Genomic DNA, 16,623 nt, shown 5'->3' with positions numbered 1-16,623 from the left:
TTAAAGGGTTCATCCATCCATCCATCCATCCATCCATCCATCCATCCATCCATTTTCTATGTCGCTTGTCCTCACTAGGGTCACGGGGGTATGCTGGAGCCTATCCCAGCTGACTTCAGCCGAGAGGCGGGGTACACCCTGGACTGGTCGCCATTTAGTCGCAGGGCACATATAGACAAACAACCATTTACACTCACATTCATACCTATGGACAATTTAGAGTCTCCAATTAACCTAACATGCATGTTTTTGGAATGTGGGAGGAAACCGGAGTACCCGGTGAAAATCCACCCACGCACAGGGAGAACATGCGAACTCCACACAGAGATGCCCAAACGGAGATTCAAATCCAGATCCCCGATCTCCTGACACTGTGGCCAACATGTTAACCACTAACATGTTAACCCTGCGGCCAACTTAAAGGGTCCCTGACATGATTTATTAACTTTGCTTAATATGTTATATATTGTTTGTAATTATGTTCTACATTGTTCAGTTTTTGAAAGTGAGCGGTAAATTCGCAAAAATTACATTTACATGACGAGCTCGCTCTCGCTGTTCAGTCTCATTTTCATTCATAAGGAAGTGACATTATCGGAGCGACTCTTCTCAGCTACACAAACATAGCGTTGAACGATACAGAGGATGTTTACAGTGATTATAGCGAAGATTTGAGCGATGTGTAAATAGTTTTTGAGGAGAAAAGTAGGGAGAAACATTTGGAGGTGAAATAGAGTACTTGCAGAACATGGACTTAGCCTTACGGCATGGAGATGAAGATTGGTAACCTTCAAAGCACAGAACGGTAAGTGTAAATTACTCTGGGGTTGCTTATCCTTCAATTATTGTTGTAATTTCGCTTCTTCATGAGCATAATGGCATCTTTTTAGCCTTTTTCATTGTGTATTTCAGCTACAGGAGCAACGCTCATCAGGCTTCAAATGACTGATTGGTTTCATGGAAGAATAAAGAGATTCTTCAGAACTTTTACAGCGATTCAGTGAAACCTTGCCTGCTACTGGGATATGCGCAGCTCCTCTCACTAATGTGCCTTTCTCTTTGCTTAAGTCTGGATAATGACTGTATTATGCTAATGCCTTGTAGTGTAACACAAACTGTGTACTGGATACCTAATTAAATCTACAAACAAAAGCTGTTTGAGGGAACAATTTCCGACTTGTGTCTTTAATATTCTGAACGATACATCGGATATGGATGTTCAAAGTTTTTCCAGTGAGGGCCACATCGTGAAAAATGAAAGGATACAACTTTGCCACTTTGATATTTGGTAAAGCAACACATGTAGATATGCTAAGAAGTTATATATATTTCAAGAAAAAACTGTATCTAAGCTTTGTCATATAGGTGAAAAAGTCTATTATTAGTATCGGCTTCTTTCTTTGCTCTTTTTCCCCCATTTTTGTGCTACTCAGGGTCAAATTTCATTGGCCAAAAACATGATAATTGTCCCAAAATGTGCAGGGAAGTTGCAGGGATTGGACAAATTTATCCGAGGCCGGGTTGCATGGGCAGCAGCCTCAGCATGGAAGCCCAGACTTCCCTCTCCCCCAGCGGAGGTCATGGAACTGTGGACCAACCCTAACCTCTCGGGAGGGTCCTTAAGGGTGCATGGGAGTTTGCCCAACAAGTCAACATGTGTTTTGTGGACTTGGAGAAGGCATTCGACCATGTTCCTCACGGTATACCTTGAGGAGTACTCCAGGAGTATCCACCTAATTCCTAAATTATCAGTGTCAGAGCTTGGTCCGCATTGCCGGCAAAAAGTCGGACCCCGTTTCCAGTGAGGGTTGGAATCCGCCAGGGCTGCCCTTTGTCACTGACCCTGTCCATTACTTTTATAGACAGAATTTCTAGGCACAGCCAGGGTGTTGAGGGGATCCTGTGTGGTGGCAGCAGGACTGGGTCTCTGCTTTTTGCAGATGACATGGTCCTGCTGGCTTCATGGAACCGTGATCTTCAGCTCTCACTGGATCAGTTCGCAGCTGAGTGTGAAGCGGCTGAGATGAGAATCAACACCTCCAAGCCCAAGTCCATGGTTCTCACTCGGAAAAAGGTGGAGTGCCATCTCTGGGTCGGGAATGACATCCTGCCCCAAGTGGAAGACTTTAAGTACCTCGGGATCTTGTTCACGAGTGAGGGAAGGATGGAACGCGAGATCCACAGGCGGATTGGTGCGGCACCTGCAGTGATGTGGACTCTGCATTGGTCCGTTATGATGAAGAGGGCAAAGCAAAGCTGTCAATTTACCGGTGGATCTACGTTGCAACCCTCACCTATGGTCCTGAGCTTTATGTAGTGATCGAAAGGACAAGATCGCGGTTACAAGCAGCCGAAATGGAACAGCTGCAATAGGATCAAAATGGACTGAAACTATATTGGGAATGCCTGGATCAGAATGCAAACAATCATTTTTTGACTAGAAAGTGTTTTTATACTATAAAAACCGACAGACACTTTGTCTCTTCAGCAGGAACATGTGACTCTGATATGAAATCCAATCCCTACTCTGTCTTTTGCTTCTGTGATCTGTGCTTGCCCTTCTCCCTTGTTGACCACAACTACAAATTGATTTCTGAGCCACACCCCATCCACATTCCCCCTCCACCATCTATTTTTCCTGTCATTGACCCAATCCCCAACGCCCCATGATGTCTGCCCGCCGACGTCCCAAACCCCCGCCACCATCAATTACCTGACCACCCACTGTTACACGTTAAATGCAACCTTCCTAACATTCTCACCCACCTCCTGCCTGCATCCAGCGATTAGCTCGTTATTCTGCCGTGATTGTTTCCCAGGCGGGGCTGCATAATGGATGAGATAGAACTACAGTCCAATTAATGATTAGTTGTGCACAGCTACAGGAGCAACGCTCATCAGGCTTCAAGTGACTGATTGGTTTCATGGAAGAATAAAGAGATTCTTTAGAACTTTTACAGCGATTCAGTGAAACTTTGCCTGCTACTGGGATATGCACAGCTCCTCTCACTCATGTGCCTTTCTCTTTGCTTAAGTCTGGGTAATGACCGTATTATGCTAATGCCTTGTAGTGTAACACAAACTGTGTACTGGATACCTAATTAAACTACAAACACATTTTTGCTGTTGTTTATATGTATATATGTGTCTATATACAGTATATGTTGCAACTTCCTTCTTTCTTCTTCTGTCATCATCGTAAAGTTCACCAACAGGGAATTCAAATTGCTCTGCTGACTGCTGATGTCCTTTTCGGACATGTGGAATTGCGAATTGTAACATAAAGCATTCAATACAAACTGTATGCATGTTTAAAATAAATTAAACCATAACCATTATTAATATTTTGACTTTATAGTCATTAATATTACGTTTTCTTCCAACCTAATTTTCCAAAAATTACAGCTTTATTTAGTTTTGTTTTTTCTCATAATATTCCAACTTTAAAGAACATAATTTTTGTTTAATATTTCAACTCTATGATAATAAAAATACATTATTTTTGCTCATAATATTACAACATTATGCCTTCCTATCACGTACAACACGTGATAGGAAGGCACTCCAGCGGGTGCTCAAGACCTCACAGAACATTGTTGGGGCAGCCCTCCCCTCACTGCAAGACATTTATAAAACTAGACTCCTACGCAGAACACACAACCTCATCAAGGACAGCACACATCCACAACACTCATTATTCACACTCCTACCGTCAGGCAGACGCTACAGGAGTTTGAAGTCCAGGACCACAAGGCTGGCAAACAGCTTTTACCCACAGGCCATCAGGCTTCTCAACGAAGCACTCGCACACGCCGCACGCAACACACGCACACACTCATAGCACTTTATTTATTTATTTATTTATTTGTATTATTTGCTTGTATTAATGTCTCTTCTGTTGTTGTTGCTTAATTTATTGGTATATATGTTTATGTGTTTATGTTTCTTATGTTCTTATTCTTTCTTGTGTTTTCTTTCTTTTCTTGGGAGAATGAACAGAATAAGATTTTCATTGCATGGTATAACTGCTGTTTTACCATGCACATGACAATAAAACTCTCTTGAATCTTGAATCTTGAACATTGTTCTTGGAAAATCACAACTTTTTTTCTCTTAATATTTTGACTTAATTCCCATAATATTGTGACTTTTCCCCCAACGTAATATTTTCCATAAATCACAGCTTCATTTTATTTGTTTGTTTCTCATAATACTCTGACTCTTTTTTTCAAAAATCATTTTTTTTCTTAATTTTTCAACTCGGTGCCACTAAAACAACATTCTTTTTCCTCATAATATTGCAAGTTTATTCTTGTAAAATTGTGACTTTTTTTAAAGAGTAAATATGATTTTTTTCTCTGAATATTTTGACTTTATTCTCGTAAAATTACAGCTGTTGTTGTAATTTGCCCCAACTTTGTTCATTTAAACTTTCTTCTCATAATTCTGACTTTACTCCCATAATAGTTTGACTTTATTCGCGTAACATTACACCTTTTTCGCAACCTAAATTTCCAAATATTACAACTTTATTTGTTGTTTTCTTTGTTTTCATATTACAACTTCAAAAAAATAACCTCTTTCTTCAACATTTATACTTTATACTACTAAAATGACATTTTTCCTCATACTATTACATTATTCTCATAAAATTATGCCTTTTTCTCATTAAATTACAACTATTTTCTCCGAATATTTCCACTTTCTTCTTGTAAAATTACTGCTGATTTTTCTATTTTTTCTGTTTGGTTTTTTTTTTGTTAAAATATATTTTTAAAATGGACACTTTGGACACCCCTAGGCTAATATATAGCTATTAAAAAATGTAATATAAATGTAATAATTTTGCAAATCCTGTAATTTGTGTGGTCTGTGGTGTCTCACCTCCAGCCTGTCCGTCCTCATCAGTTTCTGTGCAGCAGTGGCAACCGGGACCGGGACGCTGGTGTTGCTGGTGAGCAGTACCGGGGCACTGGGCAGGATCTCAGCAGGCATCAGGCCGGGCGACACCGGGCCAAGGTAAGGGTTAAATGCTGCAGTGGCACCACCGTTGGCATTGGTTGCAAGGCTGGGTGTGACTGAAAACATGGGCTGTGGACATGAGGAATGAGAGAAGTGGGTCCCAAGTCAAGAATGGCGTCTCATTCAGATCACTTTAATACACCTTTGTGGCGCCCCCTAAGGCGTTGTGCTCCAAATTCCTTATAATACATGCGAACATACATGTAATACATGTAATATCCTCAGAGTTTTATAATCATGGCACAAATAGTCAATGACTTAGAGACCATTAGTTACTAACTCCCCCCGCCCACAACGACGTTGATGGCGGCCATATTTTTCAACCAATCTTGCTTAAATTTTACGGACATGTGCGTGCCAGTCCCCTAAAGGTGTGTGCCAAAGTTTGGAGGGATTTGGCTAGACCCCCAGAAGTTACAGTGGGTTTTTCTGTAGCGTGCATTGAGCTTTCAATTTCAAGTCAATCCATCTTGTGTGGGTCAAACTTTGGAGGATAAAAATGTGGAGTATTTGCCACAAAAATAACAGCACAGGCAACACAATAGGGTTGCATGTTTTGACCCCCAATTTATACCCTTTTGTGTGCTGCAGTTCATCAAATACAAGCAACCCACATTACTGTACAACCCAGGCTGAGACTTTAGTCCTGATGGTATTATTTTACATGATGAAGTCAACCATATATCAGCAATATTTAGTCACTTTATCCTTATATACCAGCTTCAAAACCACTGTGATGGAACACTAGCTTGTAATAACGACACACGTTCTCATAATGATGCCAATAATACCTTGTTTATCACGATTAAACCAGACCCGATAGTGATAAGTGAATTTCCGCAAAGTAGGATTCCTTATTTACAGAACAAATGCAATACTGTATTTTTGTCGTTACAACATAGAAAACCTGTTTACGACCTTCTAAATACGGTTTACAACATTATTAGAGCTCCGTAGACCCAAAGTCACCTTCACGCTCGTATTACCCAATGTACGTAGTCAAAATAATAACAGAAACTAAGACATGAATAAGGCTTGAGCTCATGTGTGTTGCTATAAATGTGTTCCCTCGGTGATTTGAGTGGCGGGATGGACAGGAAGTGACATTGGGAGTTCAGTGCTGAGTTTTTAGTTTGCCGTGTATTACGGCTGCAAAAGTAGCCCGTGTGTTTATGAGGGAATTTTATTCTGGATTATTGTGCCTGTCGGGATGAGAATCAACACCTCCAATTCTGAGTCCATGGATATCACCTGGAAAAGGGCGAAGTGGCATCTCCAGGTCGGCCTCGGATAAGCGGAAGAAGACGGATGCTGTGTTGTGAGGTCATTCAAACCTGCCATACAAGTCTGTTGTTCCGGTCATCAAGTCTGGTACTTGTGTGTCTCACCCTGAACATTACAGTAACATGACTGGCACCTAGTGACCAGTGTAGAATACTACACATTATCACATCCTTGATTGTGTCTTCTGAATGCCTTATACTGTATTTGTGTTTTAGTTCACTTAGCCATTTTTAAAATGCTTCATTTAGGCAAAAATTTTTCTAAGACATGCATTTTTTTTTACTAATAATGGGCCGTATTCAACTACGAAATAGCATGATTGATTAATTGATATATTTTTGAAAAAACGTCATTGAGTCATGAAATTCGAACCACGGTGTGGTGAGGCACGACTGCACGTGCATAACATTAGCCGTACGCTAAAAATGATCAGGTGATGTTTATGTCAAGAGCTGTGCTTGAGTTTAGAGTATATCTCCATTTATTAGATTTTTATAGCTTCTGACCAAAATTAATTTACTGCTTTTAGCAATTTTTGTTTACTGCTGTCTACTTGTATTTACCACAGCTGGCTTTGGTACATGAATGAATTATCGTATCTTTTCAAATCCATCAGCTGAGTGAGGGAGAGATCAGTTTTAGCTGTTTACATTGAGACAGTGCTGAAATGCTTTGTTTTCTGTGCTTCACTCTTAGGGATATTTATCTCTGTTCTGAAACTTGAACTCTATTGATTTTATCCTATCTGAGTTGTTTCAGGTATCCGGGGACTGACGTTTTCCTTTCACTTTGCGGGAACAACACACTGATACTGTACTAAGTACCTAAGTATTGAATCACACTGTATCATATCATATTCCACAAGGGGTGTCCGAACTTTTTCCAGCGAGGGCCACATAAAAATGAAAGAAAAGAAAGAAAAATGAAAGGATGCAACTTTGCCACTTTGATATTTTGTAAAGCAACACATGTACAGTAGATATGCTAAGAAGTTCAAGAAAGAACTGCATCTCATCTTTGTCACATAGGTGAAAAGGTCCATTATTAATATCAACTTATTTTGTTGTTTTTTTTTTTATATTTTCCAAATATGAACCTTTCTTCTGAAATAATCTTTGTCCATTTTGTTTTTGTAATATTATATCTTTATTCCCATAATATTATAATGTTTTCCCCAAACAAATTTTCAAAAAATTACACCTTAATTTTGTTTCGTTTGTGTCATATATTATTACTTTAAAAAATGACGTACCAGGGTCCCCTACTCCGCTGCGCCTCAGGTCCCCTGCGTGGGGTGTTGCGACGAGGCTTTCAGGTGTCGGGGGGGCGACCACGGTGTGTGTGTGTGTGTGTGTGAGTGCTTTTCATCTATTTATTTATTTTATTTATTACAGTTTTTTTTTTTTAAGAGGGGTACACAGGGGTTTCCTCCGTGGGGGCGGGTCCTGGGTGTTCCATCTCTGCCACCCGGGACTCCATGAAGTTGGGTGGGTGGGGGTGGGGGGTAGGTGCGATACCTCCTCCGTCCCTGGGTGGGGTGGTCCTGTGTTGGGGGTCGGGCATGGGGTGTGCTTGGGCGGGCCGGGCTCTGCTCCTTGGGGGTGGAAGGTGGCGTGGGGGGCTGGCACTCCCGGCCGTGGGCGGGCTTCTTTCCGGTTGCGGGGGCGTCTCTGGGCCTGCTGGTGTGTGGCCCCCAGGTTCCCGTCTGCCCCTATGGGGCGTGGTCTCTCGCCGGTCTCGGGGTTGGCTGTCCACTGGCCTTCCGGCGCCCTGTTTCTAGTCAGGGTTGCGTCTTTGCGGCCTCTTGCTGGTCTTCCCGGGTTGGGAGGCTTTGTGGGCTGGCTCTTGGGGGGCCGGTCTTGGTTCTGCCCTCTGCCCGCCCCCATGGGATGGGGCCGGTGGCTCTCTGGTGGTGGGGGTCCGGCCTGGTTGTGTGAGGTGGGGCTTGCTGGGTGGTGGGAGGCAGTCCCTCTCCTTTCATACATTCTCAGTGACAATTACACGTTCACACATACGAACACATTTCTATACATGAAGACATGCACACATAGACAGCGATACCCGTACACGCGTACATATACACACTCAGTACATACGTACTTCCCCACATAACTCACTGACTTAACCAGGGTGTTATTATGTTGTTGGTTTTATTACAGAGATGGTGATGTCAGCAATATGATTCTAGTTATTACAATTGTGTGTATTACAGTTATTGTCATTCTGTTCACTATCATGGTTAATAATTTCATTACTCCTAATATGTATGACTGTTTGAATGCAGTATTATGACTGTGGTTGTTAATATTATTTTGTCTCCTCCATCATGGTCTTCATGGCCATCTGATGTAGTCCTGTTTGTTTCTGTTGTTTTGTTATTGTCATCACAATTGTTGTTGATGTTGTTCTTGCCTCTGTCTGTATTGTCCCCTTCTTGTGCCCACACTCCCACCTCTGTTTACTTTTCTGTTCTTCTCTATCTCCTCCTGCTCCGGTCCGGCTGCTCCAAATTTGCGTAACAACAAAACATCAAATAAAGTCGAATTCTGTAAAACAGGGGAAGTGTATCTCACACTTTTCCCTGGCAGAGCAAATCTGTTGAACACTTAAGGGCATTTAGATTAATACTATCTGCCCTAATGGCTGCACAGGAAAAAAACAACATATTTTTAATTTCATATTTCCTTTCTACGTACGTTACTAAAATCACATTATTTTTCCTCATAATATTATTAGTTTATTCTTGTAAAATTGCGACTTTTTAAAAATATTTGGACTTTAAATATTGTTCTCATTATATTACAACTTTTTGGTCTTAATATTTTGACTTTATTTTTGTAAAATTACTTCCTTTTTGTGCTGTTATTTTTTTCTTTCTTGATTTTTTCTTTTTTGTTAAATCAATTTTTAAAATGTGCCGCGGGCCAATAAAAAAAAAAAGCCCCCGGGCCACACTTTGGACACCTCTGTCATAATATTTTGACTTTATTACTAAAATATTAGAACTTTTTCCCAACTCATTTACCTAAAAACTCTATTCTTTGTTTTGTTCGTTTCTCATATTACGACTTTTTTTTTACGACTTTAACATCATGCAACTTTTTCTTGTAATATTTTGACTTTACTCTGAAATGACTGCTCTTCTTTTTTCTTCTTTAATTGCATGTTTAGAATGTGCCGAGGGCTAATAAATAACACCGCTATATTAGAGCATAGCGTTCTATATTGTAGTGGTATGATAAAATACAATGTAACAAGTAGCAATTGTGCTGGAATATGAAAGAGTAGAAGTGTTTTCAAGCCTTTCTCTTCTCTAAGAGGGCAGGCATAACACACTGCAAGTTTCCCCTGCATGTTGTTGACCCGAGCCCCAGTCTAAGAGCTGTCCCTTGAGATCCTGCCAACAAGACACAATGAGTAATAGAGCAGCAGCAGCAGCAGCAGTAAAAAAAAAAAAACAACCCTCCTTGTACTCATTAAATCAAGAAAAAATGCATGAAATGTTGTATTATTTCTAGTGATGTCTTCTGCAGCAACTGGAGACTTAAATCTTATCACAAGGTGCACTTGAAAAAAGTGCATTTGCATCCCTCGAGGTGCTGTGATATCAGTTGAGCCGTTGAGTCACGACTCAAGGTTTGGCCGGAGCAGACATGATGTCATTGAAATGAATCTCAGTCATGTGGCTTGATCAGTGCAATGATGTCATGTGCAAAATGTTTAAGAACCCTGCTCACGGCCGTGACTGGAATATCATTTCACAATGATGTTTTGCTTAAAATTGGCTTTCATTCAGTTATGTGAGATTCATTACGCTCACGCTGCGTGCCTTTTCACAGCAATTGACACTGGAGCATTGATGTGTGACACATCTAACCCCCTTAATATAACCAGCCTTAATAAAACCATCACCCGCTTTAACATCAAAGATATTTTTCATTTGACATTTGACATGCAAACAAGATGAGAGGATCGTTAACGATGCTTTTTAAATCATCTGACTTCACTTTCTAACACATTATTGAACGTGCGTTAATGACTGATCTTTCTATAACGTGCCTGTTATATGGACAGTTAGTTTGCACACAATTAGGATTAGTATCACGGGTAAGTGAGTAAGTGAATAAATGAAACACTAAGTGACTCAATTCCTAAGTGAACATAGGAGTCAGTAGCGAATTAGTAACTGAGTTAGTCAATGAGCCAATGATGGAGTCAGTCAGTGAATGAATCGCCAACCGAGTGGGTGGGTGAGCAAGTGACTAGATGAGTGAGTAAAGAAATGAGTGAGTAAGTGAATGAATGAGTCGGTGAGTGTTAGTGAATGAAGCAGTAAGTAACACTGTAAAGTAGGGATGCTCCGATCGATTGGCCACTGATTAGTATCGTTCGATTTTCGTAAAAAGCATGTGATCGGCATATGCCGATAAATGCCTTTCAGAGACGAACACAAAAACCAATTGGCCTGCGGCGGCAAACCCTGCATATGTGTTGTGTTGCCAACACTCATATTGAGCCGACGAGGGGCGCACTTTGTTCCGTACTGCCGCGAGAATCAACACTAGCCTGTAAAACCTCAATGGTTTCAGTGTGACAGCTTGACACAGGCTACGCTAATCCATGCCAGTGTATTTGATCACTCCCTAAACAAACCTATTGTTGTTTGACTTTTCTTGCATAGTTGTCACTGGCGGCAGCTAGCTAGCTAGCAGGCTAGAATTATCCGTCTTCGGACTCCAAAAGGGTACGTACTAACTTTTTCAAGTGTCACAGAACAATATTGCTCTGTTGTTGTCATTATACTAATTATGTCTTGTCCTCAAAACACTACCACTGTCTGGTCATTCAATTAACATAAACACATAGTGTGTCCAGCCTTATGATGGTCATACTATCTCACCAACTGATTTTGAGTAGCTCATCAAGTTCAAAGAATATATGTTTCATGCTCCTTGTATTTTTTATTATAACTGTTCAATTGACACTTCATGCCTTTATATAATTACAAATGAGCACAAAATAGCTTAAAGATGATGGCCACACTGTTTGAGTGGAGATGTGTTTGGTAAAAAAAGTAGTGTACAATTGAAATGTTGCTAGTCAAAAATAAGACACGAATAGTTGACAGCACTATTAGTGATGAAAGTTAGACACCCCTGCAATGTGGACTGTGAAAATAAAGGGATTTTAAAGGGATAGTTTGGATTTCTTGACATGGAGTTGTATGACATCCCCATCAGCAGTGTAGGGCATCAACAGTGGCTTTTCCACCACTTCGTCCCGTGACCCAAGTTATGGTTGTGTTTTTGTGCTTGAGAAAATAATTCAGTTTAGTTTGTGGGGTCACATAAGTAAAGCATTCAGCTTCTCAAAAAACTATGCGTCGCAAAACCGTTCCCCCCAAAATGTCAGACCTCTCAATCGCTCTGCACTATTTCCTCTCCGTTGCTAACTACGCGCTACCACCAGCTGTCAAATGTTAGGCACATTTCCCTCACCTGCTTCACATTGTTTACTGCTGGGTTAGTGAAAGTAAACATGTCTGACCACGAAACAAGTGGTGGCCACATTCCTTTTAGCACAAAGCCAAATTGATACCTACATGAACAAGAATACACGGATGCTGTACTTCGTCGGATGGAGTTAGAACGGGCAGAGAAGACCTGAAGCTGGGAGTAGATCTTCACTTTTTTCCATCTTATTTTGATTGCTTTCCAAATGAGTATAGTTAGTTCTTACCTGGAAGAGCAGATCTCTTCAAAACATGTTTCTTTCCTCTGGGCCTGTAGGAATGTAATCCTTCTCGCTGAAGTGTGCACTATGAAATCCAGTATACAGCAAGAAGCCGAAGTTGTCTAACGTCCGCGACAGGAAAATGACGGAATCTATAGGGCGATTCAGACACATTCTTGTTGTTACAGTCCAGGGGCATCACTTATAAAACTGTGCGTGGGAATCTGACTAAAAGTCTGCATACGCCAGAAACCCAAAATGTGCGACAAAAACATTCAGACGTAAAAAAAAAGTGCCGTACGCACACATTCACGCAATTTGTGCTTCACCTGCTGTCCAAATGTGCGCACACAACTCCACCCCACGTCACGCCCTCTCCACGCCTTCAATAAATGCTCACCGCAAAGTGGCTCATGAATGCGGCGTCCATATTTAATGACACTTGATTGCATTTTGCTTGGTTTTTCTGAATCATGGCTGCTGAGATGCCGAAGACGAAGAAGCGGAACTTCACCAAAACTGAGGTGGAAATCTTAGTTGGAGAGCTGGAGGCCCGTAAAAATATAATATTTGGAGTGGCATTATGAACAAGAGGAAGATGAGCGAGTGGCAGCAAGAGCGTCCGCTGTCAACAGCCTCAGTGGAATGGGGCGCACGTGGCTCAACTTAAAAAAAGTGGTTGAATATCAAGGCACACATTTCCATTTTAGTGAGCATGTTCTACATTTTTCCTAACTGATACCATTCATTTAGATGAATATAAGATCAAAACGGGGAGGAAGTTATGTTGAAAATGAATTGCTATAATTCCACATGGATAGTTTAATAATATTTAATGTAATGATGACATTAACACCATGAAATTATTATGTATATTATCATTATTTTATGAGGAACTAATGTTGTGTGTTATTTCAAAGCACAACAAAAGAAAAGCTCATTATTTGTGGAAAATGAAAGAGAAATTTTAAGCACACGGCCCTAACACTGGCCGTGCATGGTAAATAAATGTTGCAAATGATGATATACTTGACATATGCAAGAAAAAACTCTCTTATTTTTGATAAACTGTCCATAGAAAAGCGAGAAACGGAGCACTAAGGACATACAGTATTAGCTCTGTGTCTTCTGAACTAAACCTAATTGACAACCTGATGTTTGTTATAATTAATATTAATTGAACACATAATATTATCATGACTACGAGAACAACGCTAGAAACCCGCACCATTTCAGTATGTGGAATCAAATTATGGAACGGATTGAGTACGGGACTCAAACAAAGCACCGAGATGAGCGATCTCAAGAAACAATACAAGCAGTTGATGTTTGCAAAATACAAGGAAGAAGAGTCATTAACTTGTTCTGTTATGTCTATTTGAATGGATTATGATTTATTAGTTATTATATTGCTTATTATATATGATTATTATTTACTATGATTGTGGAAAAACCTTGACAATTATATTACCACATTGATTTATTACCTTATCACTTTTCTATGCATTAAAGAGACCACATATGAAACATAGGAAATGAATAAATGTATTGCAATTGATGTGAAACGGATGGGGGGGTAGGATTCAATAAGCTTTGCTTCTTCCTACTCCTTCTGGACATGTGGCACTTCGAATTGTGCTATGTGATGTATTCCATTGTAACTTGTATACATGTTCAAATAAGATTAAAGCATTGCCATTCCCATTATAAAATAAAATGATGAAGTGTTCAAGCGCTGCGTTGTGTTTTTCATGTATGTTTTAGTGCGGATGCTATACGCTCATGCGTAATGGTGTTTATGATCAATGACAAATGATATCCATCTGTGTCATGTCAAATAACAACACTTTCCACAAATGTTTTAAGCCGATTACAGCGTGACGTTTTCATGCAATGATGGATTAATCTTAACTGGCTTCCACTGCATGTTTATTTCTAACATATGATTTCACCTAACCACGTGAAACGTGCGTCGCCTTTTTGCAATGTCTCCAAAAAGTGCGTACGCCAACTACAAAGGTGCCGTAGCGGTGCGCACGTTGTCACGTCAAGTTGTGTTTTTATAGGTACCATACTTTGCGTGGAAAACCATACCAACGCAGAGGAAATAGCGCAGAGCGATTCAGAGGTCAGACTTTTTTGGAGGGAACTGTTTTATTATGCAAATGTATTACTCTTTTGAACGCATATTACGCTTTACTTAAGTGACCCCACCAACTAGCCGGAACTACTTTGTTAAATGCAAAAAATGGACCAGAACTAGGCTCATGGGACCAAGTGGGGGTAAGTCACTGTTGGTGCACTACACTGCTGATGTCATACAACTTCATGTCAAAAGATCCCAACTATCCCTTTAAGTTGAGCAGGACAGATTTATATTTAATAGAGGTATTTATTTGTATAATTTTATTCTGTTAACTTTGTTATTTTGAACTAAAATATAAATGATTGAACTATTTATTTCCCATGTATACGTATTACTCCAAAACATTCATCAAATTCAATTCAGTTTTGTTTCAAATAGTAGAAAAATTATTTCACACAAATAAATGCAAAAAAACTACGTTTATTTTTTAATAATTACGTATTTGCATCCCTCCTGTACATGAATGTGAAGAAACGAGTGAATGTGTCCCTCTTAGTGAGTGACTGAGTAAGAAGAGTCAGACTGAGTGGGTGAATGTGTGAGGGTGAATCAAATACCGAAGGAACCTTTGTGACAAATGAGTCGAGTACGTTAAGTTTAGTTGCTTTAATGAGGCAGAGGGTGAGCCATTGAGTGAGTGAGTGAGCGAGTCAGTCAGAATGACAAAATCTGTAGCAGTGTAAGCGTGTGCCTGAGTATATTACTCAGTTAATGAGTAAATGGACCAGTAAGAAAGTGAGTGACTAGATACAATCGAGCAAGTGAGGGGGGTCGCTAAATGAACCGGTGAATGATGCAATGAAGTATGCGCAAGTGAACCGATGCGCGACTGAGTAAGCAAATGAGAGACTATGTGAATGAACCAATGAGTTTGAGAATGTATAAGTGAGAAACTGTGTAAATCAGTGTAAATGAATGGGTAAATGTGTGAGTCAGGTAAGAAGTAAACCAGTGAGTCAGACTGAATGGGTGAATGTATGAGGGTGAATCAGTTACTGAATGATTCTTTATGACGAATGAGTAGGGGTGTAGGGGAGATTAAAACGTGACAAGATGTCTCGTTTGGAGAAAAGCTGTATTGCGAGAAAAGGGTCAGCCAGAAGCCAATCAGGCTGTGAACTATGGCATGGCTACTATGAAGGATAATACAGTAATATGGAAGTGGCAGTGTGCAAGGTATTATTGGAAGCGCACATTAACGCATTCAATCCCAGCCATCCATCCGTCCATCTTCTACCGCTTATCCAAAATTGGGTCGCGGGGGCAGCAGCCTAAGCAGGGAGGCCCAGACCTTTCCCCGGCCACTTCGTCCAGCTCCTCCCGGCGTATCCTGAGGCGTTCCCAGGCCAGTTGGGAGACGTAGTCTCTCCAACATGTTCTGGGTCTTCCTCGAGGCCTTCTACAGGTCAGACTTGCCCTGAACACCTCCACAGGGAGGCGTCCGGGAGGCATCCTGACCAGATACCCAAGCCACCTTATCTGGCTCCTCTCAATGCGGAGGAGTAGCGGTTCTACTCCGAGTCTCTCCCGGTTGACAGTGCTTCTTACCTTATCTTAAGGGAGAGCCCAGCCACCCTACGGAGAAAACTCATTTCAGCCGCTTGTACCCGCAATCTTGTCCTTTCGGTCACTACCCAAAGCTTGTGACCATAGGTGAGGGTAGGAACGTAGATCGACCGGTAAATTGAGAGTTTTGCCTTTCGGCTTAGCTCTCTCTTCACCACAACAGACCGATGTAGAGTCCGCATCCCTGCAGACGCCGCATCAATTCGCTTGTCGATCTCGCGTTCTATCCCTTCCTCACTCATTAACAAGACCCCAAGGTACCTAAACCTCTCCACTTGGGGCAGGATCTCATCCCCGACCCGAAGCACTCCACCCTTCAAATCCCAGCCATTTTTCAAAATTCAACCTCTTCAGTACTGGCAATTTTAGACGGTTTTGAATATTGTGTTCTATGGCTATATACACATGGAACCTACCAAAAGAAAAATTGGACTCTTGTCTTTCATCAGAAAATAAAAGTTTTTTTCTACCTTTTTCCGTTCTTTAGTAATCAGCAGTAGAACATAAATATCATTTCCCAGCAAAAATGGACAAAAACAGCTTTTTGGGAAAATATACGTACATTTAAAGCATAACTTTCACTAGCTCAAATATCTAAAGAACTGCACCACAACATAAACAACACAAAAAAGTGTTGTTTATTTACAAAGAAACACCATGAACTAATCTGTGTGTGTGTATGGGTGTGCGTGCACATGTGTGTGTGTGTATGCGAAAAATGTACCTACTGTATAATGCATAACCTTCTGCATGCTACACTCCTCCACGCTCTCTCACTTCCTCCTTGCTGTCGAGCGTGTTAACACATGCAAATGATCCATGCTGAGCTCTTATCAAATGCACTTCTCCCACCTTGTGGCCGTTTTATGGCT

At 40.8% G+C, this 16,623-nt stretch overlaps 1 protein-coding gene across 17 annotated transcripts in view; it reads right to left on the bottom strand.

Moving 5' to 3' along the window:
- LOC129191387 (muscleblind-like protein 1) overlaps positions 1-16,623 on the bottom strand; it is a 202,595-nt gene that overhangs the window by 21,919 nt on the left and 164,053 nt on the right. For 11 of the 17 annotated variants that reach the window (XM_054794698.1, XM_054794700.1, XM_054794703.1 and 8 more), the window contains one exon: positions 4,885-5,091. The exons of the other annotated variants lie outside the window; for them this stretch is intronic. In XM_054794698.1, coding sequence (XP_054650673.1) covers positions 4,885-5,091 — 207 coding nt within the window. The remainder of the gene's footprint in view (positions 1-4,884; positions 5,092-16,623) is intronic. 17 annotated transcript variants of the gene reach the window in all.

This window comes from Dunckerocampus dactyliophorus, chromosome 12 (assembly GCF_027744805.1).
Source record: "Dunckerocampus dactyliophorus isolate RoL2022-P2 chromosome 12, RoL_Ddac_1.1, whole genome shotgun sequence".
Lineage (NCBI taxonomy): Eukaryota > Metazoa > Chordata > Actinopteri > Syngnathiformes > Syngnathidae > Dunckerocampus > Dunckerocampus dactyliophorus.
Note: the sequence above shows the minus strand (reverse complement) of the source record. Positions and strands in the feature narration are given on the sequence as shown.